The sequence below is a fragment of the Phymastichus coffea genome, unplaced genomic scaffold, assembly GCF_024137745.1.
Source record: "Phymastichus coffea isolate CEN01 unplaced genomic scaffold, Cenicafe_Pcof_1.1 PCOF00027, whole genome shotgun sequence".
Lineage (NCBI taxonomy): Eukaryota > Metazoa > Arthropoda > Insecta > Hymenoptera > Eulophidae > Phymastichus > Phymastichus coffea.
The window spans coordinates 530171-555132 of NW_026706838.1; the positions used below are offsets into that span (position 1 = coordinate 530171).

A 24962-nucleotide genomic window follows, 5' to 3' on the forward strand; every position below is an offset into this window, starting at 1 on the left:
ATTTTCCGATTTGTAGAAGACTAGAAAAAAAATCAATGTAGTCATCATCGTTAACAGGTCAGCTATTATTGAAAAAAACTTACTGTTGTAATTAAACGTACCTGCTTTTTATTGGTGGTCTTATCACCATGCAGAGAACTATTCCTGTTTTGTAAAGTTGATTCTTTCGATTCCAAATCACTATTATTAAATTTAGTTTTATTAAAACGTTTGGATTTATGTAGACATTCAAAAATCAGTGTTTTTTCATCTGAAAAATTCATAAATACGAATTATAAAATACCATCATGCGAAAATTCATGTTTAAGAAATGCATACATACGACCAATTGCATAAATTTCAATGGCGGTTCGTTTATGGTTACGTTGATCAATTAATGTGTATGGTTTCTTTGGTTCAAAGTCTTCCTCTTTTTCTGGAGGAGATTCTAAGAATTCACTAATCTGATCGACTTGCACAATCAATTGTTTCTCATGTCGAATATCCCTGACAAGAGCATGAGTCATATTCAGAAACTGTTGCAGCAAATGGTTGCAATTATCTAACACTATAAAAATATAAGTTAGTATTAATTGATGAATAAATGTTCTCATCAAATTGAAAAATAAACAAAACTATCAAATTGAAAAATAAAAAAAAATTTCTTGAATTGAACATATAAATATACATACGTCCTACTGCAAAAATTTGTATATCTCTTAACAGTCCCTCAGAATCGTAAGATTCGTAAATAGCGTATTGGTCAAAATCCAGTGAGTGATTAAAGGGCCATAGGTTATTTACAACATCATTCAACGGTAAAATAACAATGCTCCCAGTATCGATGTATCTTATTACGGCATGTGTGGGAGACTCTAATAATGATCTATACAGACTCTCCATCTCGCCTTCATCTACAAAAATTATAAAATCGTGATAAAAACGAAATTTACAAAATTTTTAAATGTTGAGAAGAGTGCCAAACAGCAGTCAATATTTCAAGTATTATATAAGCTTAGTTTATGAAGCTAAAAAATATTGAAATGTAGAATGTAAAATATTTACCACCAAACGCCTGTATGTACACTTCCTCAAAAGAATTATTATTGCTAGAATTATTGTTGCTACATTTCACATGATACGATTTTGAACAATCAAATCTCGTAGGGTATAAGGGCACAAAAGATTTAAATTCTTCAATATCACAGATTTTGATAACTTCAAACGTTTGGTTATACATCCATTGTACCACAGCATGAGTTAGTTTAGAACCAGCAGTCACATTCATAATAACATTCATCATTTTATAATCTGAAAAAAACAATGTACAAGTTTAGTATATTAACTTAAATACATGTAAACAAAACATGAATCGAGTACCTCCAACAGCAACAATCTCTACTTCATCAATTTTTCTGCCTTTTTGTATAATATACGGTGTGTAGACATCAAAATCTCTGTAAGTCTTTGGTGTAAAATGCTTAATATCACTGATTTTTGCAATCTCCAATTCCTCTGACTCGATGTTAAATACACAAGCATGTATGATTTCAGCCATTATTAATAATTCTATAAAATATAAATTCTGTTGAAAAAATAATATATTAGTGAATACTTCTTTTAAAAAAATCTACCATGCTAGACAGACTTTAAGCCTATCTTACTTTACTTCTTCACAATTTATTTTGATTTTATTATCATTAAAGATCTTATATTTTTTTTTTGCTCGATAAAAAATTTACTTGCAAAGCCAAGTATCTGACTATACAAGGTATATGAATATACGTACATTACAGATAACATTTGTATTGAAATAAGTAAATATTATATTTGAATAATCTTGTTATAAATTATTTAAATATCATTATGATTTTTTACCAAATTCAATAAAAAAATGAAGCTGTATTCTAACCTTATTCTATTTGTTGAAACAGTTCTTCTTCCAAATTTTGCAACAATTGCACTCAGTCCCTCGACTTGGTAGCATCTCGAGTCACATCGTATGATCTTTATAATAATTTTCACTGAAAAATATATGAAAATTAAAAACCTCATGTCAAGCAATGAAGATATACATTTTGCTGTGGTCAATTATACCACTGTAAATGTCAAATTTGATATTTTGTAGTGAATTTCATTATGGCAGATACTGAACATCAGTATATTATAAATTAATGCTTATTTATAGATAAAATTTATCAAAAGGAAGAATTGTTTTCAACTGCTGATTATTCTACTTACATGATAATGAATGTTGATCCTTTATTTAGTCAATTGTGTAGCAATATACTCCAAGCATAAATTGAGATGCACAGTCATATATTTATTAATTGTCTTTCTGGAAGTAAAAAGCAATAATGCACTCGATCAAAACTTTACGCATTTTAAGAAAGTCACACAAGCAAAGGCAAACACCGCGTGTGTACACAGCGTTCAGCAGCATTTATTCTTGAGACCCGAATGCACATAAACTGAGCGAGTGTGCAGTCCGTTTGAACCAGAATGATGCCTGTGATTGGTTGATTTCAAAACAGTTGGCTAATCACAAGCGCAGAGACAACGTCAATTTTGTCGTTGTCGCTGTTGCGCCGTGAAAATGGTTACAAGGCTCCCACTACAAAATAAGCTGTTGTTTAGCCGAGTGCCGACGCGCGTGAGAGGATACGTGCATATGTGTGTAAAGCAAGATGGTGGAACGAAACTAACGCTGATACATCACAGTCACATGTCACATTTGTTAAGTTTTTGTTTTGTACACAAAATGATGTTGGAACGGTTTGAAGTAAAAACAAAATAAAATAAAATCGTTTACAATGGCATTGCTATTATTGAAATAATCAACCAGGTAAGATATAACTTTATACACGTTTTTGCTTTATAAAAAATGAAAATGATGACTGTTGTCTTATACAACAGGAGAAAAAAGTATTGTTAACTGCTACATTAAATTCTTTTTATTAGATTCTACGTTAATTTTGTAGCAAGTAACCTTGTTATCAATATTAGAACTCTTTCGTAATTCCTGTCTCCAAGTATTTATGATTGTCATGTAAAAAGTTCTTTCTAATTCATGTTTTGGCAAGAGTAAAACATTCATAAGATACTTTTTATCTATATTGTACCTATTCATATTGATCTTGAATTTTGAATGTAATTTATTAATTGCAGATGGACACAGAAAATTGAACCATCTACTGTGGTTTATTAATGCAGTACAACTCTGTGCGTTACACTAAATGTAAAAAAAGAGGGACTAAATAATTAAGATGAAACATGTAGAATCGCTGTAGGAAACTGAAGTACCTGTTACTTATATTCTTTATATGGTTGCAAATCAATATCGAATAAGCCTTTCATTCATGGAAACGTAATGGTAAGTCATGTAAAAATTATGTTCTAATAGATTAATTAATACATTTCCTGTGATATTTATTACTATATTTCCTGTTTTCAGGTTATCTATGTTTAGTAATTTGTAATATTTTGATAAAGGAGAGTTGTACTTATAAAATAAATAAAATGAATGGTAAGAGAAGACAAAGCAAGCAAACAACGAGGCGCAAGAAAAGAGGCAGGTATAAAATATACATAGAAAAAGGAATAAGTCCTTCGAGATCTACAAAACATCAGCACAAATATGAAATTTCTGACAGCGATATGAGTATCGACGATGAAAAGGTGTTTATAGAACTATTTATGTAACTTGTTCGTAATAACCTATTAAAATATTATACTATGTCAATTATGTTGTGTTATAACATAATTAATATTATATGATTTTATTGTATTTACTACTGTAATTATTATATATTTTATTTCTATTACAGGAATTTTATAACATTATCAATCCTGTGGCAAACACTTCACTGGCAAAACATTTTGAATGGAAAATTGATTATCGTAGTCAATCAAATCACTGCAGTCCTATTATACCAAAGGACAAACGTGAACAAATCTCAAAGGAAGAAGAAATGCTCAAAACTTTGCAGGAATTTGACCAGGAGCATTGTCTATTGAAAGATTATTTAGTAGATGATGAATATGATACTGAGAATTATGAAACTCCTTTTTCTACAGCTATGCGATGGAATGAAGAAGATGTGAGTAATTATTGATCAGTATGTTTGTTGTTGGCTATAACTATTTGATTCTATCTATTATTTCTACATTATTGTATACAATACAATGTAATACGGAATTTATTCATTCATTGTTAAAGCTAGGTGCACATACTTTTAATAAGATTTTTCTTGTTAAGTTGTAATAATTTTTCAAACAAATTATTTTTCAGGTTAATAGGGTAGGGGAAACTTATTGTTACGATAACGAAAGCGATGATTCAGAATATGAAGATTTTTGGTCAAGCGGAGCCCCAGAAGATGATTCTAAGCTTCAAAGTAAATTAAGTGAAGGTAATCTAGATAAAGTAATTAATGCACGTTTTGTTGTTACTGAAAGCGAAATTTTGTTTGCTATGGTAAAGTTTACTGAAAAGTATTTTTTGCCGATTTCGGCACTTGAAGATTTGAGCAAAATGATAAATAATTTTGTAAACTCGCCCGTTCTTCGCGATTCGCATTACCGGCTTGATCAATTATTACGGTCTAAAGACGGCTTAGAATATCATGCTTATTGTGTGGAATGTGATGCTTATATCCGTCAATTTTATCCGAACGAGAAGACGGTTATATGTAAAAAGTGCAACAACAACATATCCGTCAAGGAAAAGAATTTTTTTGTTCTTATAAATGTAGATAAAGAATTAAAAAATCTAGTTGAAAAACATGGCGAGTATTACATTTCAATAGTGAATAATAGCGAACGATCGCAAGTTTTCCGTGATATATATGACGGAATCAAATACAAAGAATTCGTCAAATCGTTATCTTTGAGCGAAAGGGATTTATTTCTTACTTGTACGTTTAATACCGACGGGTCACCACCTTTTGATTATTCCACATATTCAATCTGGCCGATCCAAATAGTTGCCAACGAATTGCCGCAACAAGTAAGATTTGATAATCCCGTTACTTGTGCCCTCTGGTTCGGTAGATCGAAGCCAAATATGGAAATATTTTTAAAAGCGTTTGTTCAAAATATTAATAAAATCAATGAAAGAACCATTCCATGTAAAATTAATGGTATCTTGAAAAACATAAAAATATACCCAATTTGCTGCTGTGTCGATACAATCGCTCGCGCCCCAGCGCAAGGCCTAATTCAGTTTAATGGACGGTTTGGATGCAATTGGTGCCTTCATCCCGGAAAATCAGTAAAAAGTGAAAAAAAAAAGTTATAAAATATCCACTGTTTGATATCGTGCCCGAAAAGCGAACTTCCGATGGAATGTTAGCTCACATGGAGCAGAAATTAACAACAAAGGCACCAGTATTTGGTGTAAAAAAAACGTCGGCGCTAATTCATATGCCGTTTTTTGATTTAGTAGAAGGGTTCGTTCCCGATATTTTACATATAATTTTAGGAATGTGCCGACAATTTTCACATCATTGGTTTGAAGAGAGCTGTAAGCCTTTTTATATAAAAAACAAAATAAAATTGATAGATTCTATGCTATTGAATATACAAGTTCCAAAACAGGTAGCTCGATTAACACGGCCTATAGCAGATCGAAAGCATTGGAACGGAAGAGACTGGGAAAACTGGCTTTTATTTTTCAGCTTACCGATATTAGAGTCGATTCCCGATTTTAAAAAGTATGCGCATCATTGGGCTCTACTTGTGGAAGCCCTTCATATCTTACTCGGTACTCGTATTACTTTATTAAATTTGATACGCGCGGAAAAATTATTGAAAGACTTCGTATCTAAAACAGAAGAATATTATGGTGAATCAGCCATGACCTACAACGTACACCAGCTTTTACATATAGTTCAGAGTGTGATAAACTGGGGTCCGTTGTGGGCACGTAGCGGATACACATTTGAATCTGGAAATGGAAAAATTATTCGCATGATTAAATCAGCTAAAGGAGTTTTGAATCAAATTTGCCGACGGCTTGAATATAAAAATAGTGCTATACAGTTAGAAAAACATGTATTGAAAAATTATGAATATTCGCCAGTGATAGAATTCGTTAATAAACTTAACAATAAATGTACAGGTAATTCTGTTACAGTAAATGATAATAGGTATTTCGGTAAATCAAATTTTACTGACAAGTCCACAATTGAAATGCTCAAACTCACTGAAAATGAAACGAAATCCTTTAACAAAATGATTAAGAACAACTGTGTATTCACGACCGACCAATTGAAAACAAATCGTTCGAAAAACTGTTTCGCGTTGACTAAACATGGATATTTTATTAAATTGGTAAAATTTGTAGTCGATGGAAAAAAAAATGGAATTTGCATTGTATAACCATATACATACAAAAATATCGTTCGAGAATTGTTTTAACATTGTGAAAATTACTAATATTGAAAAAACAGAAAAAGTAATTGAAACTAATCATATAATATGCATTGCTATACTTGTAAATACGCCGTCTGGTATGTATCTTAGTGCAGTGCCTAATGATCTTCATTATTAATGTAACTTTTTTAAGAAAATGAAGAAACAAAAATATACCATTAATGTATTATTTAGATCGCGAATTATCGTATTATGTAACACTTTCATTATGTATCAAAATTTACTGCTTTGCGATTAACTATGCATATGTTTTTTCGTCGATTATCATCTATTATTTATATTATTGTATATTAGAACTACGTTCAACACAAACATGAAAGTTTTTATTGACATTTGTGGTAGTATGTAAATACACTTATTCAACGTAATGTTACTGTAATAATATTTAGTTTTAATAAATTTTGTACAATCATGTTTATTATATGTACTCACCGCGTTAAATGCTATGTATGTTTTTGGTTTCTTTAAAAAAATTGTACATGTCGAAAATATTACGTACCAAACAATGTATAAAATATTAAAAATGTTTTTTAAATGTTATAAATGAATATATTTTCTACATATGCTTCTTCTACATATTTAAATAAATCTCTACACGATGAAAAATTATAAAATAAAAAAATGTGTATTTTATTTCGTACCCAAATTATTTTTTCTTATTTCTTTCAAACATAATAATGATTAATAAAAAATGTTGATTGGATTAACAACAATGGAAATAATAATAAATAATTGTTTATTTTATAAATAATAAATTGGATATCTTATTCATAGTTTCCATATATTGTTTTCAGCTCTAATTATAATCTGAATCAGTTCCGATAGTGCTCTGATTTTGCTCTGATTTTGCTCTGATTTTGCTCCGATTGTGCTCTGATTCAGAGCTGCGATTTCGGACAAAATCAGAACAACATCAGAGCAGTTTCAGAACACTATCAGAACTTATTCAGAACATAATCAGAGAAAAATCAGAACTGATTTCAGAGCAGATTCATAAAGGATTTTTTTAGTAGGGATTACACTTGGTTAATGTTGAATATGAAAACCAGAAGGGGCTTGCTTCCGAATTTCATATAAGATGTCAGCAATGTTTATTTATGAATAAAATAAAGTCTAGTAAAGTATACAGCAATCCTTCAACTGGGAAAAAAGTTTACTCTATAAATACCAAAGTAGCATTAGGTAAAAATATTTGACAATTTACGTTATCATGATTTTCATAATTAATACAGAATTATAAGAGTTTAAAATCACAATTTCAATTTAGGAGCTATACACACTGGCACTGGTCAAAGCCAACTGGAGGAATTATTTACCGTAATGGATCTACCTTCCATAAATTCTCAACTTTTCAAATCACATGAAAGAATCATTGGACCAGTCATAGAATTCATTGCAAAAGAAAGTTGTTCAGAAACTGCAGCTATGGAACGATTCTTGACTATTGAGAATATTAATGAGTTGAAAAAGTATTTGTAAGTGTGAATGGATATTGAATGAATTTTTTTTAATTAGTGTTTTGAAAATATTTATATTGATTATTGACTCTACTAATATAAAATTTTGTATGCTGTATATATTGTAATCTAATTTAATTTTTACTTGAGATTCTTACTTTTATTGTTATCCTGGTTTTTTGAACGATTTTTGGTCATTATTCAATCTGTAACCACAATTAATAAAGAAATGAAAAAAAAATGAATACAATTTTGTAAAATGATTAATATGACAGTTGATATGAAGTATACATTCAGTTTTATATTTTACCAGACCACCAGACTTGCAAGAAGGTTTTTTAATTGTAAATGCTGAAGAGTCTAATGGAGAAACTATTGTGAGAGTCTTTGCATCGTATGACATGGGATGGAGCCAAAGAGGAAATGGCTATACGTACGATAGTTTAAATGGCTACTGTGCTCTCATTGGATTGAAAACTGGCAAAGTTTTGGATTATTGTACGCGAAATAGAAAATGCAAAATGTGTGATTCTGAATTGCTTACTGGGCGGCATAAAGAGCATGATTGTTGATTGAATTTTAAGGGTAGTGCAAAAGCTATGGAAGCCAGTGGTGCTGTTGAACTGGTAACGCAAAGTAATATTTTAAAGGAAGCAAACATACAAATTGGAGTGTTCATAGGAGATAACGACAGCTCTGCTATCTCTGCAATTCAAGCGGCTACAAATTACCCTGTGATAAAGCAGGCTCATATGAATCACTCTACAAAAAATGTAGGCAATTGGTTACACGACAAAGAAAAAAAACTTGTAGATCCAGAAAAAGAGTTATCATCTGATATCATAAAGCACATACAGCGTTGCTTTTCATTTGCAGTTCATCAAAACAAAGGTGACATTTCAGGAATCCAAAAAGACTTGCTAAACATACCTGAACATCTGTTTGACAATCATGTAAATTGTGGCGAATGGTGTAAGCGTGATTCTGAAAATTCGGGTGGTATCATATTGAAGAATGTTGAATTATATGAATCGTTAAAAGCATATTTTTGTGAATTAGGTAACGACGGATATAAATTTGCTAGTGCTGCTAGTAGCTAGGCAAATGAAAGCCTGAACCACTCTATGTGTTCAAAAGGTTTTTCTTTCAACACATCCGAATCTGCTGATTATAGATTTGGTGCAACTGTAGCTCAAAAAAATACCGGCAAACATTACTTGCCTAAATGTATGGATGTTTTGGATATTGAATATAATAACAATAAATTACAGCACCATGTAGATAAACATGATAAGTTGCAAATAAAAAGAAGGTATATGTGTAGTCAACCAGAATTCAAAAAGAAAGTATCGGATAATAAAATGAAAAAAGCACAGCTGAGATACCAAAAAGAAAAATCTGAAGCCCTCACATATAAAAGTGGTATGTCACTTATTGATGAAAAGAAACCTGCCCATTACAATACTATACAGATTCTTGATTTGACTCATCAGTACAAATATGAAAATCCAAATTTAGCGATAATTTTTTTTGACTTGGAGACTAGCAGCCTGAAAAATAATTGTGACTTTTTGCAAATAAGCATGAAATGCCATGAGTATGTTTTAAATATTTATGTAACCCCAAATCAGTCAATCCAACCATCAGTATCTAAGATTAATAGGTTCAGCAAAATACGAAAAAAACTGTTCCAACATGGCAAAGAAGTTCCTACAGTTTCAAAAAAAGAAGCCAGTAATAAAATGATTGAATTTTTTCAATTATTTAAAAAAAAATGCATGCTTGTTGCTCACAATTGCAAATTTGATTCAACGAGGTTGCTCAATATGATCAATACCTTATCTTTATCTGACGTGTATGAGGAGTATATTTACAGCTTCTGTGATACTTTAAACTTGTTCAAAATGAAATCCTAAAAAAAAAACTAGATACAAACTCACATCTCTTGCTGCGGAGCAAGGTCTTGCATGTGATGGAGCACACGATGCTCAATTTAATGTGACATTATTGGAGCAGCTATGCGTTGAAAATTTTAATCTAGCAGAATTAACGCAGGCTTCAAAAACTATTTATCAAGTAATGGATGCAATGGAAAATACAAAAACCATTAAACAGATTTTGCCATCGTTTGAACCAATGAAAGATGTCTTGAGTGCATCTATGGCAAAAAAGTTGGCCTCAAATGGAATTTCTTATAACATTATTGTAGACACATATAAAACTGAAGGCCCAGTCATAACTGAATTATTACTGCAAGGAAAAATCAATGGTCGATCCACTATTATGAAATCTCAGCAACCGATAAAAAAAGTAATGGATTTCCTTAAAAAGTTGTAGTTAACAACTGTTACTAATGCATGTAAATCATGTGATATAATATGTGATAGTAAATTTAATTAGAGCTCCTCTTTACATGTTATTATTGTATGTGATACAAAAACATGTGATAGTAAAGTAATAAATTATTTAAATATAATCTTCTCTTTTGAATAATTTTTTTATCAAAATAAAATGCTAAGCATTTATATTATCAGCAGTGTTTTTGGAGGTTCTGTTTAACGTATGCATGTTTATCGCGGTTACGTCTACTGCTGGACTGCGACGTGCGACACGTTGACGCGACCGCGACGTTGCCACATTTGTTCCGTAGCCTGCATCAGTTTCAAAAAATCATTTGAAAGTTCAACTATATATTGCAAAATCTTTGTAAAATGGACGGTATGACATATATATAATTATATATATATATATATATATATACAGGGTGGCCCATTTTAAGTGATCCACTCAGATATCTAGATTGGAGTGAGTTTTATCGAAAAAAGTTTCAGACAAAAGTTACTCAACTTTGAGGGGGCCATGTTTCTATGACCTTGGATTTGACCTTGGAGGTCATGTTCAAGGTCATTTCAAGGTCAACTTTGTTTTTTTAAATAGGAACCCCCATTTTTGACCCCGGATTCGGAAAGAGCGGGAAATTTTACGTCCAAAACGGTATTTTTAAATTTTTTTTCATGGCCTAGAGAAGATCGATTTAAGGTCAAATGCTTGAAAAACTGCCTAAAAGCGTTTTTTTAATTTTTAAGATATCGAAAAATGACCTCTACAAAATTTGTTCAGAATAGAGTGGGCCACCCAATGCACCAAAAACCTTTGACCTTTAACCTCATTTTGAAGGTCATTTCAAGGTCGAAGTGTTTTTTGTAATGGAAACCCCTCTTTTTGACCCCGGATTCGCACATAGCGCGAAACTCAACACAATACCTTATCCAAACGTCGGATTTCGCGCTATGTGCGTATCCGGGGTTAAAAAGAGGGGTTTCCATTACAAAAAACACTTCGACCTTGAAATGACCTTCAAAATGAGGTTAAAGGTCAAAGATTTTTGGTGCATTGGGTGGCCCACTCTGTTCTGAACAAATTTTGTAGAGGTCATTTTTCGATATCTTAAAAATTAAAAAAACGCTTTTATGCAGTTTTTCAAGCATTTGACCTTAAATCGACCTTCTCAAGGCCATGAAAAAAAATTTAAAAATACCGTTTTGGACGTAAAATTTCCCGCTCTTTCCGAATCCGGGGTCAAAAATGGGGGTTTCTATTTAAAAAAACAAAGTTGACCTTGAAATGACCTTGAACATGACCTCCAAGGTCAAATCCAAGGTCATAGAAACATGGCCCCCTCAAAGTTGAGTAACTTTTGTCTGAAACTTTTTTCGATAAAACTCACTCCAATCTAGATATCTGAGTGGATCACTTAAAATGGGCTACCCTGTATATATATATATATATATATATATATATATATATATATATATATATAAATACACGAAAAGATTGCTTGTAAACTCTACTAAAAATTAATATAAGTAGTATTAATATAAGTCTAATTAATATAAGTCTCTTAACTCTATTAGTACGAAAAGTTTCTGAATTATAATGAGTATCTCTTCGCCCATAAGAGCTCATGTATAAGCGACGAACTTTGGAATTTTTTTTCTTTAATATTTCAACGGAAAAAAATATTTAAAAAATTCATGATAGTCTATGATGCTTTTAAGTATAACATATAAAAAAATCAGACAGTTCTCTTAACTTTCGTCTGATCATCGAACATCCTTAATGTCGAACGGTGGGTACAGTTTATTTTTAGCCAAGGCACTTATCAACCATTTCCTTTGCACCTCATACAATGGGCATTGCCATATAAGGTGATTTAGATCCTATACCTCGCATAGGCACTCACAGCTCGAAAAGGGATTCATTTGAATTATAGTGGTTGCTCCTGCATCTACAAACTGTAATAATGTATTTGAGGCTGTAAGATTGCCTTAAAAACCAAGGCTTAGTAGATGGATAGTAATAATTTTGAAAATAATACTCTTTGAAAATCAGAAAATTTTTGAACATTGCCTTGAAATCAGTGTATGGAATACTTTTAGTCGAAGGACACTGCCCTGTGGCTAATTTAGTCTGTTGATCAGCTATTTCATTACCCGTTATCCCAACATGAGCCGGTATCCAAAAGATGGTAATATCAACATTACTAGTTCTATTTTTTTTAAATCGACAATATTTATTACGTATTTCAAATACGTGGCAATTGCAATCGACTTTATTTTTGGGATAACTTAAAGTTAATACCACACTTAGCGAGTCAGTAAAAATATTGGTGTTACGATCGTTGTTATTTAGGGCAATGTCTAGAGCGTCCGATATGGCCATGCATTCAGCTGTATTAATAGAAACTTTATCAATTATACTTCTAGTGTGTGTATCATTAATGGAAGAACTCTCAAAACTAGATTCACTAAAGTCTTAAAGCAATTATGTGTCAGGAAGAGGGCATTATAGACGCTGATATGAACATCGATGAAGAGGCATCGTACACAATAGCTGAAAGTCAAAAAGAAATAGAAGAGAAAATCGACTGAGCTGATCGATAATTGCATATATCTACTCTAGAATTAGTAAATACTTATTTATATTTTTTGAACTTTTTTTATTTATATAATTAGACTATGAGCTCTAATTATAATACAAATTATAACTTTCATTCTAGTCAATTGAGAATTTGTATTGGAGCCCTAGAAGCGTATGTAATAAAATGGAAGAAATTCAAAAAATCATTCAAAATTTTGACATTTTGATCTGTGTAGAGTCTTGGCTTAACGATAACATTGATTTTCAATTTTCTGGATTCAATACATTTCGCAAAGACAGAATACGTTCGGGTGGTGGAGGAATAGTCTTTTTGATTCGTAAAAATTATTGTTATTCTAAAATTAAAAATATATCGAATGATAATCCTTTTGCGCAGTTATGTGGAATCGAAATCACTAATATAAAGGACCCGTTAGCTATTATTGATTGTTATAAACACTAAACTAAAACATAGGTACATTTTCTTAGGTGATTTCAATTCGCATAGCGAAGCATGGAATTGCGCCAATACGGGCTCAGATGGGATAAGCCTACTCAAACAAACTGAAAAAGCGAATTTTTTTATACAATTCTGACACTTATACGCACTTCAATCTTGCTACAAACTACAAGTCCAATATTGATCTCATCTTCTCAACGGATAACATAGCGTATCTTCTAAGGATCAAAGTCTCTGATGACTCACGTGGCTCTGATCATTTCACAATTCATATCGAGTATGACACTGAAAAAGCGATTTATAATAAATTTTCCTTCAAAATACAGTCACAACGCACTAATTGGGAGAAAATTAATAAGTAACTTAATGATGATTATAATAAATTTTTAAACTATGAATATGACGCTCTCAATCCTTTATAAAAATATGACTTATTTACTGTAACAATTAAGCAAACAATAGTTAAGCATATTCCGAAAAGAAAAAAGTTTAATAAAAAAAATCATCGAAATCCAGTAGCTTGGTGGGATTGAGATTGCATGCGGTAATCTAAAAGACAGTAAAAACAAATAATTATGAAACATATCATTCGAACAGAAATCCTTCAAGATCAGATCAGACCTCTCTGAACCGGGGTTCTGATGGGTGATAGACGCCGCAAGGGGATTTGGATCTGGAGAGCGATTTAATAAATCCGTAGAATGAAAAGATTATTGATTGAAAAGGTTGATAGATCATGTTGGAGAATCCCAAACATGTTAGTACTCAGGTTAAAACCGTTTCAACGATCACATAAAAATACTTGCTAAAAAGTAAATCATTTTTCACCTTGCAAACCCCTTAAGAACACACGCGCGCTCGCGTACGGGTACATACACACACACTCATACGAGTATATGCAAATAAACTTACCGAATTCCGAATCCCCGTTGATATAAGTTGGTGTCTTAATACGTCCAGCAATACCGTGACTATATCTCACACCACACTGCCCATGGTTATTCGTTCCATTGTATAATTGGCTACGATGGCAACAAATATGTTGAGGTCCACACACCGGTTGTTTCTTAAATTGACGCTGAAATAATAAATATATAATTACCATATTAGGATATACGGATGAGATAATCATCTATTTTAAAAGTAATGCCAGCACTAAAAAATTTGTATTTGGAAGCTGTCATAATGAGTAATTGGCATTTATATGAAATTTGTAATCTTTGTCATATCATCTTTAAAACCATTACTTTCGTTATACCTTATTTATTAAAAACAATTGACATTCTATACATTTTAAAATATTGATGTGATAAAATGGAATTTAAGGCATATTCAAATTGATGTGATGTATTGATTTGACAAATAAGCTTTCTATATTTCAAAATTAGTTTGGTAATAAAATTAAGAAAGATTAATTCATTGACTAGATTTATTAAGAAGTAAATTTACAAAAACTGTTTTAATTATAGATCATAAGAATTGAAAAAGTCTTGAAACAGAAGGCAAGCGGGCAATCGTGCACTATAATTATTGTGCACATGAATTAATTATTGAGCACCGGAAATATGACACAATATATCTATATATCAATTTTCACGTTTTACAATAGCTCATGAGCATAATAATTATGTATACAATTGCCAGCTTATCAAACAGATCATTTGTACAGCAACATTCGGAATCGTTATTTCCTTATATTATGGATGTTGTACGAGCTCTATATCAGTCAAGGAAAAGTCAAATTATGATTGAATTCTATAATAGTAGTGTAACCGTAAATTGTCCCGTAGACATAAAAATTAATAGATGATAATATGCGGATAATGCAGGTAAAGAATCCGGGCTCGGTTAGGCAGGAACAGCTCGGCTCGTCAGGTGATGTCGGAACGTCGTGGCTTCAATGCCAGGTTGCGGCGCAAGACTCGCACGCCTAAACGCGAGATTAAAAGGTTCAGGAGATAGGCGGAAGGACGAAGTAAAGCTGATTCGGGTTAAGAAAACAAGCGTATTGTTTATTAGGACAACGGATAAATAATAACAAAAATAATAATATAAGAGCAGCGAAGCAAAAGGAGAGAGAGAGAAAGCAAGAAGCTGAATTGAGAGAGAGAGTAAGGTGGTACGCAGCAGTATTTACAAGTTGCTGCCCCATGAAGGTCGGCTCGCAAAAGACGCTCGGTTGAGAGATTGCAATTAAAATATAAGCCCGAATAGGCTGGCGCCGGTGGCAGGAGGCCGTCACTCCACACACTCCACACTTGCACGTTAATACAGTTCGGCCACTCTCACATACTGCACACTCTCAATTACGCTGTCCAGGAATCACAGACTCAAGGCACGAGTATCGTATCGCCAGCTAAACGCGTGCGCTCGCGTTGAAGAACGATCGCCGAATCTGCCGCGCCAAGAAAATCAAGCGCCCTCCTCGCGGTCCGTGCGTTCGATAGTCGAACCGTCTCTCTCTCTCTCTCTCTCTCTCTCTCTCTCTCTCTCTCTCTCTTACCTACCTTGCTTCAGCCCATTGAAATTAAAATGACAAGTTATATACATTAGGTTTATATTAATAAATTAGAATATGGGAGAAAGAGACATAACGAGTATCATTCACACTCGTTATATGCCCCTTTCCCAGTCACGGGTAGCCGGGGCGTACCGGTGCATAACCTTGGTCTCTCTCTGTAGGATTGATAAATAAAATATCATGTTTGTAAACAAATAAATTTTTTAATATTAGATTTGACTGGAAAATATGAAATGAAATATGAAAAATAAATAGAAAAATAGAAAAAGGAATCATAAGCTTAATCCCTGCTCCCTCTCTCTTATGTCGATCAATATTGAGGCTTAGAAAATGTTCTCGTTTACACGTAGGATATTTCACGCTTATGCGGCAGATGAAATATCCTATCTTCGGAAGGAGAGCGACAAAACCGGGATACGTAGTCGTAAAAGTATCTGGCTAGATACCCGTCAACCCACATCCAATGGATGGCGACGTTTGGGCAGCTGAAGACTCTTGCGACACCCGTCAAATAACAGCCGTTGCAGTAACGTTTGTTAATTAGGTCCTTACGTGGACCGGCCCATCGGTTACAGGAGCGCTGGGATATCGAGGCTGCGGAACGGGGCGGTTCTGTAGGGCGAGCCGTGGCTGCAGCTGGGCGAGTACCGGCCCGGTCTCGGCTTGATGCTCGAGATCCCCGGGCTCGGATCTCGCGCTGGAGAAGCACCTGCTTCTTGCGGAGCTCAGCCAGCTGAGCTTGGATAGCTTCAAGCTCCTTCTTCGTAGCAGCTCTTTCTTTCTCTAACTCCTGCTTCTTCCTTTCCGCTTCGTGGTGCTGTTCCCGTTCCTTCCGCGATTGGGTTGTGGTCGCCTCGAGTACCTTCTTAAGGTCAACTGCGCCCTGGACCCGGTCTATAAATTCATCGGGTAGGCTCCATGCGCGTCCTCCATGGCGCTCAGCGAAATCAAGGACGCTGGCATAAGCCGCGTCCTCTTCGGCGACAGCCGCTATGCGGGCACGCTGGGCGACTCAGGCTTTCGCCTCCAGCGGAGCACACTCTTCTTAGAGAGCGGCCCAATAGCGCTCTTCGGGAGTTGGCTTAGCCGTGGGCTCTTCTTCTGGATCTTCCAGCTGGGTCTGCAGCATCTCGCGGATGCGGGCCAGGTGGTCGATAACGTCCGGCTTCTGAGTGCTCGAGCTCTGTGTCGGTTCCTCAGCGGCAGCGATGGCCCGTTGGCCAATAGGTATCGCGGTCCCCACCGTGGCAATAAGCCGACCGATCAGCTTGAATATATCTTCCAGTGTCACCCCGGTATTCAATGGTGACTGGGGCCCGAGAGCACTTATCAACCCAGCCACGAAAGACTGGACCTTCTCAAGGTTTTCCTCCCACAGGAGGACTGATTTCTTGGGGGTCATGGCCATAAAGCTACTGAAGAAAATAGAAGATGTTAGAGGATCCAAACAAGAATAAATATGTACATACGGCGGCCAGCAAGCATACGAAAATGGCAAAACAAAATAAAGAAAAAGATAGGCAGTTGTAAAGGTTAGTCGCAATCGCAGGATTACTTTTTGGAGTGCAAACGTTGCGGCGACGTGACAACTATCGCTGGCACGACCTTTTTGGAACCGCGCAGTCGACCTCGTCTTTTTGGTGCTGTTGTCGCATGTGTTTTACCAGCGTCGGCGGGGCTCGAAGCACGATCATGGGAAATTGCAAGTTCAGTGTCGTACTCAAGAGCCGTTGCGTCATGAATCTCATCCTTAGTAGGAGAATCATCGTCTCCTGCTTTATCGAGAAACTGTTACTCGGCGTAGCAAGGTTTGAGATCGCATACCGCGGCTTTACCCACATCAACTCCATTTTCACTTTGAAGTTGGTACGTGTTGGCACCCAGGCGTGAAGTTACGAGAAAGGGTCCGGCATACTTCGGGTTTAACTTAGCCGCGACGGCTTGTACTGCAGAGGACAGAACGCGATTCCGAATCCAGACCTTATCTCCGACTTTATAACGAACATTGCGATGTTTCACGTTATAATAGTTCTCTTGCCTTGCTTGTGCGGCTTGGGAGTTTTGGTGGGCCTTAGCTCTAAATTCCTCAAGCTTTTGCATACGACAACGCCACTCGTCAAGCGCGTCCGACTTGAGTTGATCAGTAAAGCACGTTCTTCAACTCGACGCGCTGAATGAGATGGTTCGGGATTGCGTTTATAGTTGAGGAAGGCTGGGCTACTTTTCGTAGCTTCGTGTATGGCTGTGTTATAGGCGAAGGTAAATTCGGCTACATGCACATCCCAAGTAGTATGCCGTTCCTCAATAAATGCGGCGATCATTGTTTTGATTGTCCGATTTACTCGCTCCGTAGGATTACTTTTGGGCGAAGAAGGACGCAAGTCGCGTGCAAAACTCCCTGTGCTTCGACGAAGCCGTCCATTAACCGATTTTTGAAATGATAAAAACACGTCTGGTACCCCGAAGCGTAAAAATACCCCTTCGTTTAGCGCGCGCTTAATGGTTTTGGCGTTTGCCTTACAAACAGGTATACACTCGATCCATCGGGAGAACAAGTCCAGGAATATGAATAGGTGCTCATATTCCTGGATCGACTTCGGAAACGGACCCATAGTGTCTCCAGACACAATTTCCCATGGGCGCGATACAATTCGCTTGCCCGTTAATCCGGCAGGGGCTTTCTGCTCAATTTTAACCTGCTGGCAGACTTGACAATGGCGTACATAGTGGGCGACATCTTTAGAAATATTGGGCCAGTAGTAGCGCAAAGCAGCACATTCATGCGTCTTATAGCGGCCTAGATAGCCTGCTGTCGACTCTTCATGGCATTCAGATAAAATCAGTGCACGCTGCTCGCGTGGCACGACGAGTTTCCATGCGTCGTCGTCGCATCTTAGCAAATAGTCGACTATGGGATTAGGTCGATAAATGTACAGGTGACCTCCCACTACTTTCCAGTAGGGGTGAACTCGTGGGTCGTCTAGGACTTGTCGAACCTTGTGGAGATACCAAGGATCTTTAATATCCTTGTCTACGTCCAATGCGGCTATGGTTGCAGACTGATCCTCTTCAGTTTCAAACATGCGCGAAAGCGTGTCGAGTACGACGTTGTCCTTGCCTTTTCTATGCACGATGTCAGTCATAGGATTGCAGTCGCAAGGACCAACGACCTAGCTTCCCGTTGGGATGTTGCAGATTTTTCAGCCAAACAAGACTATAATGGTCAGTAACTACTGTGAAGTGGTAACCTTCTATGTATGGTCGGAATTTTTCCACAGACCATATAATGGCTAAGCACTCTCGCTCGGTCACCGAAAGCCGACGTTCAGCAGAAGTTAAAACATAGCACTCGGTCTTCGCCTTCCACGCGTTGGAGCAGGATGCTACCAAGGCCAGTGTCGCTCGCATCGCACACGACAGTAAACGGGGCGTTAAAGTCTGGCCTAGCTAAGACTGGAGCAGTGGCCAGTAGAGCCTTTATTTGCTCAAAAGCAGCCTGTTGCTCTTCACCCCACTCGTACTTCGCATCTTTACGAGTAAGAGTAGTAAGTGGAGCCACTAGAATAGAAGCGAAGTCTCCAACGAACTTTCGGTACCATAAGGCCGAAATTATTCAAGAATTGGCCTCACTTTATTTGAATCCGGACGGTCCCATCTTGATTAACCAACACGCCCAAGTAGCGCATCTCTGGCATACAGATGCGAGATTTGAAGCGATTCGCTGTCAGGTGTGCTTCGCTAATGCGCCTAAGGACGAACTTGAGCCACTTGACATGGTCGCTGAAGATTCCTGTGGCAATGATCAAGTCGTCCAGATACGCGAAGGTAACGGGCTCCATTTCGGGTGTGACTATCTTGTCAATCAGCATCTGAAATGTACCGGGAGCTTCTGCAAGTCTAAAAGGCACTTGAATGAATTCAAATAAACCCATTCCCGGTACAGTGAATGCTGTAACCGGATTGGATCTCTCCGTAAGAGGAATCTGCCAAAAGGCGCCGGACAGATCTAGCGTGCTAAAGTAGCGGGTGTGCTGAGTTTTGCGCAAAATGACATCCATATATGGTAATGGATAAGCGCAAACACACGTCACCGCATTCACTTTCCGAAAATCGATGCAAAAGCGATACGAGCCTTCTGATTTTCGAATCATTACGACTGAACTCGACAATTCTCTGGCGGACCTGTGGATTGCTCCCATGCGAAACATCTTATGTACCTGCTCGTACATTTCCAACTCAACTTTATATGAGACTGGATAATATTTCTGTTTGACGGGGTGAGCATCACCAACGTCGATGTCATGTTGGATCCAATCTGTGTAGCCTAGCGTCTCCTCATCCGATTCCTGTAGGAGAATATGCATAAGCAACTTTAATTCCTGGCGTCCACTATTACAAGCGAGGCGAATTACATCATCTTCTTCGTTGAAGAGAGTATAACCGGAATGATGTCCTTACTGCCTTCGACTGTCAACGTGTTAGCTTTCACGTCATGATTTGCCGAAAAGGCTCGTATAAAGTCGCTACCTAAGGTGCAATCAGTATCTGCATTCTTCAGAATGACCGCACCCACATCGTGCCTAACTCCTTCTATTTCAAAGGGCAACTTAACATTACCCAGGATGGGCACGTGGTGACCATCGACTGCTTTTGCTCCTGACCCAGAGTAAGGTGACACCGTTAAGTTGCAGACTGCCGCTATCTCTACTCCTATGAGGCGAAGAACAGTTCGTGATGCTTCCGTATCATATAAAGCTTTAAACTAGAAGGGGCCGATATGTACGTTCAGCCACCAACGCGGGTGCTCTTCGACGAGAGTGCATGATGCACAATAAAAAGTTTTACTGGTCGGTCGCAAACTATACCAAACTTTCCCAGAAATATTCCTAACCAGACAATTTTGTTTGTAGTTACGGATTCCGTTATGTACTCGGCATTTATTCTGCTTTTTACGACGGCATCCTGCTTTCGCATGAACCAGATGATGGACCGACAACAAGTCCGATAGCGCAACCGCTTTTCGATTTTTATCCTTTACGTCTCCCGCAAAATCCGCATCTAAGGACGCGTAGATCGAAAATTTATTTAGAGAACATTTTAATTTGATATCGAGTATTGGGGTTGGAGCTTGACTGCAAAGAGAACAAGATACTTTCTTTAGATTCTTAAAAATCGAATAACATTCTATTTTGCACAAGTGAAAATACATATAGTGAACAGCACACTATACAACTCAGTAAGCTACTAAAACACAGTAATTCTTCTCCGTCGCAGAGAAGATTCGGACTCAACTCTCTACCAACGCCAAGTGCTAACTAAATCACTTTTGTTGAGTGACCCAACGAGTTACGACTAGGTATGTCCAAATTTTAATTTTCCCACGCCCTTCCCGTTTTAGTAAAAAATTTGTCCAGTAAAGAGAAAACTGGTCATCCTATCTGACCATCTGGTCATCCTATCCATCTGACACGGATAAAAGTGGAGCTTTGCAGCCCCACGACATGGATTACGAAGGTCGTTTGAAAAGTCCGTGCAAAAATAAAAACTGCTTGATTTTTTTAATAAATCTTTTTTATTTTTCAACATAGTCTCCTTCTAGGCTTATACACTTCATCCAACGCTGCTCTAGTTTGTTAATCCCTTCCAAATAATAGGATTTGTCCAAGTCACCAAGCACCGTGAGTACGCACTCAATACTTTTAATATTTTAATCGAACAACATTCCATCGGCTACGAACAATACAAGAATTAGCGATATCTGTTGACACACGAAGATTGACCACTTCGATTTGCACTTTTTAAAATCGAATTTTAACAAGAAATCACTGAAACGCTTGCTCTAACAGTACAATGCTTACTTAAGTCCATAGAGAGACTTGTAGAGATGACACACGTAGAGATAAATGACACTTGTAGAGATAACACACTTGTAGAGATGACATCCTTGGGATCCTTTACTTCGACGCCTAGTGGAATATCAAGAAAAACATTATTCTCCTCCATCGTACCGTACAAGAAGACAGTTTTCACGTCAAATTACATCATATCGAGATTCTCCTGGGCTACAAGGGTGAAAAGTACCCTCAATAATTCAAACTTCACGATGGGCGCGTAGGTTTCATCGTAGTCTATGCTCTGTGTCTACATAAAACCTCAAGAACAAAGTCTCACCACGTATTTAGTCAAGTTGAGCTTGATCTTGCGACCTACTTTCCAGTTAACGGTCTTATTCCATCCGGTCTTCAAATTATACGTCAGACCTCGTTTTTATCGTGAGGAACTATTGTCAAACGATAATAGTATTTCTTTTAAATATGGGTATAAACAGTACATATTCGACCATTACGTCGAACCATTCGTCATTGACTTTTCGGTTGATCAGTATGCGTCCAGTGCCGACAGCGCTATCGCTGGCGTTATCGTCAAGTGTTATCTTCGTTGGTGGCGACGTCTTCTGGAAATCACAGAACCAGTCACATCTGAACGTTATGTGACACGTTACACTGTTATCAGTCAGCCAGTCCTCCGTCGTATCGACATCAAGCAGCTTCTTGGCCTGAGCAGAGATAAAGTTGGCTTGCAGATATAAAATTGCCATTGCGACGAGGAATACGCAAAATCCTTGGTGGTTTCCGCTGAAATTTCCATTTGCGCTTTCAGAGGTTTTGCCGTTGCTGGCTGTGTCTTGTTGCTTGTTGCTTGTTGCTTGTTGTGCCTTTTTAAAATAGTGACAGGTTACGTTTTTCTTATCTTTACTGTCGAAGTTAGTTTCTGGCTTCAACGTTTAGTTGCTCGAGGAACGTTTGAATGTGGAGAAGGCGTTGGCGGCCGTTTCATCTTGGCTCAAACAACTTTCCTCTGGCATCAGCTTCTCCTGAAGCATGCTCAGCTATTGACGATCGCATTCGATATTGTCTCATGCGATGATGAATGCGCTGTGTTCTTATGACAGTCTACGCAAAATCTTTGCCATGATGACGGTGTCAGTAAGCTCCTCGCCTATGTCTTTCATTTATCAAGTGAGATGTACAATACAAGTGACATGCATCACAACAGACTCGCTGGATTCTAATTTCTCGGCTTGGAAATTTTGGTACAGCGACAGTTTACTTGAGGCCGTCTTTTGCTCGTATAGCAAGCCCAGTCGCATCCATATTTTCGCCGCAGTTTCTCAATTCAAATACTTGATGACCTCATCATCAGTCATAGAGCTGGCTAGAAATGTCTTGGCCTCCGAGTCTTGCTTTTTCCAAGCCTTGAATACAGCCGCGTCCATGCCCGCGGGAGTCATCTCCTTATCCGTCACGATATCAAGCAAACTTTTTGATATACTTCATGCTTATCTCTGTGCTCATTGTCTCGTCGTTTCAGCACTTACGGCGAGTGAGAGGAAAAGGAGAAGCGAACACGAAATGGCGGCCGAAATGAACGAAAGACGCGTTGGAACTTTCTCAGACACTCGCGCACAATTTTAACATGCGACAATACAGCGAATTCCCTCCTGGCACTGGGCCCATAACCTTTCAGCAAAAGGACAGGTCAAGAAGGGAGATCGCAAGTAAAATGATGATGCACAGTTAGCTGGTAGAGAAAGTGATTTATTTACTTAGATACAAAAATATACAAAAATCAGTGGCTCGCGTTTACAACGTGAGCGACCTGTCAGCAAAACTGCAGGGGCCGAACAGGCTTGGCTGACACCAGTGCCACTTAGTTACGAAGGTGGATTGATAAGTCCTTAGAAAATCCAAGAGATTGCGCTCAAAGCATCTCAACTTATGTTGCACCAGCAAGCGTCACTATTAAATAAAGTGCTGCTGAAGTTTCAGCAAGATCCATCGAGCAATTCCGTTTTTATCGTCGATCAAAGTGAAAAACTTTTGTTTCTTGTTGACAATAGAGAAAAGTAAGTTCTGAGCGGTGATAAAATATTTCTATTTAAAAGGCCTTACACCGAAAGAAATCAAAGCTGAGTTAAATGCAGTTCATGGTGTCATTGGGTAAGTAAATTTAAACGTGGGCGTACATCGATTGCAGATGAACATCATTCAGGCCGTTCTGTAGACGTGAGCACTCCGGAAATGATTAATAAAATCCAAGACATGGTGTTGAGTGACCGAAGAATAAAATTACGCGAAATAGTTGATGCCACAGGAGTTTCAAAAGGTAGTCATTTCGATTTTGCATAAAAAATTGGACATGAGAAAAATTTCGGCAAGATAAGTACCGCGATTGCTCTCAGCCGATAATAGACCCAGTCGAGTGGTAACCGCTGAGGCCCTCTTGGCGCGCATCCACCGTAATTCTTGATGACTTGCTGCGTCGATTCATAACTGCAGACGAAGCGTGGATACGCTTCTACACTTATGAGACAAAAGAACAGTCAAAACAGTGGATTGTGAAAGGTTAATCAGTTCCAAAGAAGGCGAAGACAGTGAAATCAGCCGGAAAGGTTATAGCCACTGTTTTTTGGGATGCACGTGGAATTATCTTCGTTGGCTATTTAGAAAGAGGATGAACAATCACCGGAGAGTATTCACCAGATTTGGCCCCTAGTAACTTTTTTTATTCTCAAACCTAAAAAAGTGGCTTACCGGACAACGATTCTTCTCGAACAGGGAGGTTATAACACAAACAAATGGCTATTATAAGGAACTTCCAAAATTATTTTTTTCTGATGGGTTAAAAAAACTTTAAGGACGCCTGAAAAAGTGTATCGAGCTAAAAGAAGATTATGTTGAACAATAAAAAATCTACCAACAAAAAAATATTTTTCTATCTTTTTCTAGGCACTTATTGTCCCACCCTTGTATATACGTAGCCGCTCTGAATTTTCCAGATTAAGTGCGAGCTCAGATTCTCGTAAACTTCTCGTTTTTAGCTAGGAAACCATTTGTCTGAGATCTTTTCAGCCCACACCGCGGCACTTATCGCGGGTTCGGTCTCCTCGTATGCGCGCAACAGAAAATCGGACATCGTAAAGATCCTTTGTTATGCTCCATATTTAACGTGTAATCTTTTAACTTTAGAACCCACCGGATTGGTGGCTAGCGGAATTTTTCATACTTAGAAACTATCTCAAACAATTATGATCAGTTACACCATCGAAACTTTTCAATGGTCCAGACGACAGCGAGGCACTCTCTCTCCGAGACCAAATAATTCCGTTCCACAAAATTCCACAAAATGG

The 24962-nt window shown here is 36.9% G+C and overlaps 1 protein-coding gene across 1 annotated transcript in view; it reads right to left on the reverse strand.

The window, feature by feature from the left end:
* Positions 1-24962, reverse strand: part of LOC131675638 (phenoloxidase-activating factor 2-like) — an 86013-nt gene that overhangs the window by 50287 nt on the left and 10764 nt on the right. Inside the window, exon 2 of the mRNA XM_058954676.1 lies at positions 14164-14329. Within this exon, the coding sequence (XP_058810659.1) occupies positions 14164-14329 (166 nt within the window). The remainder of the gene's footprint in view (positions 1-14163; positions 14330-24962) is intronic.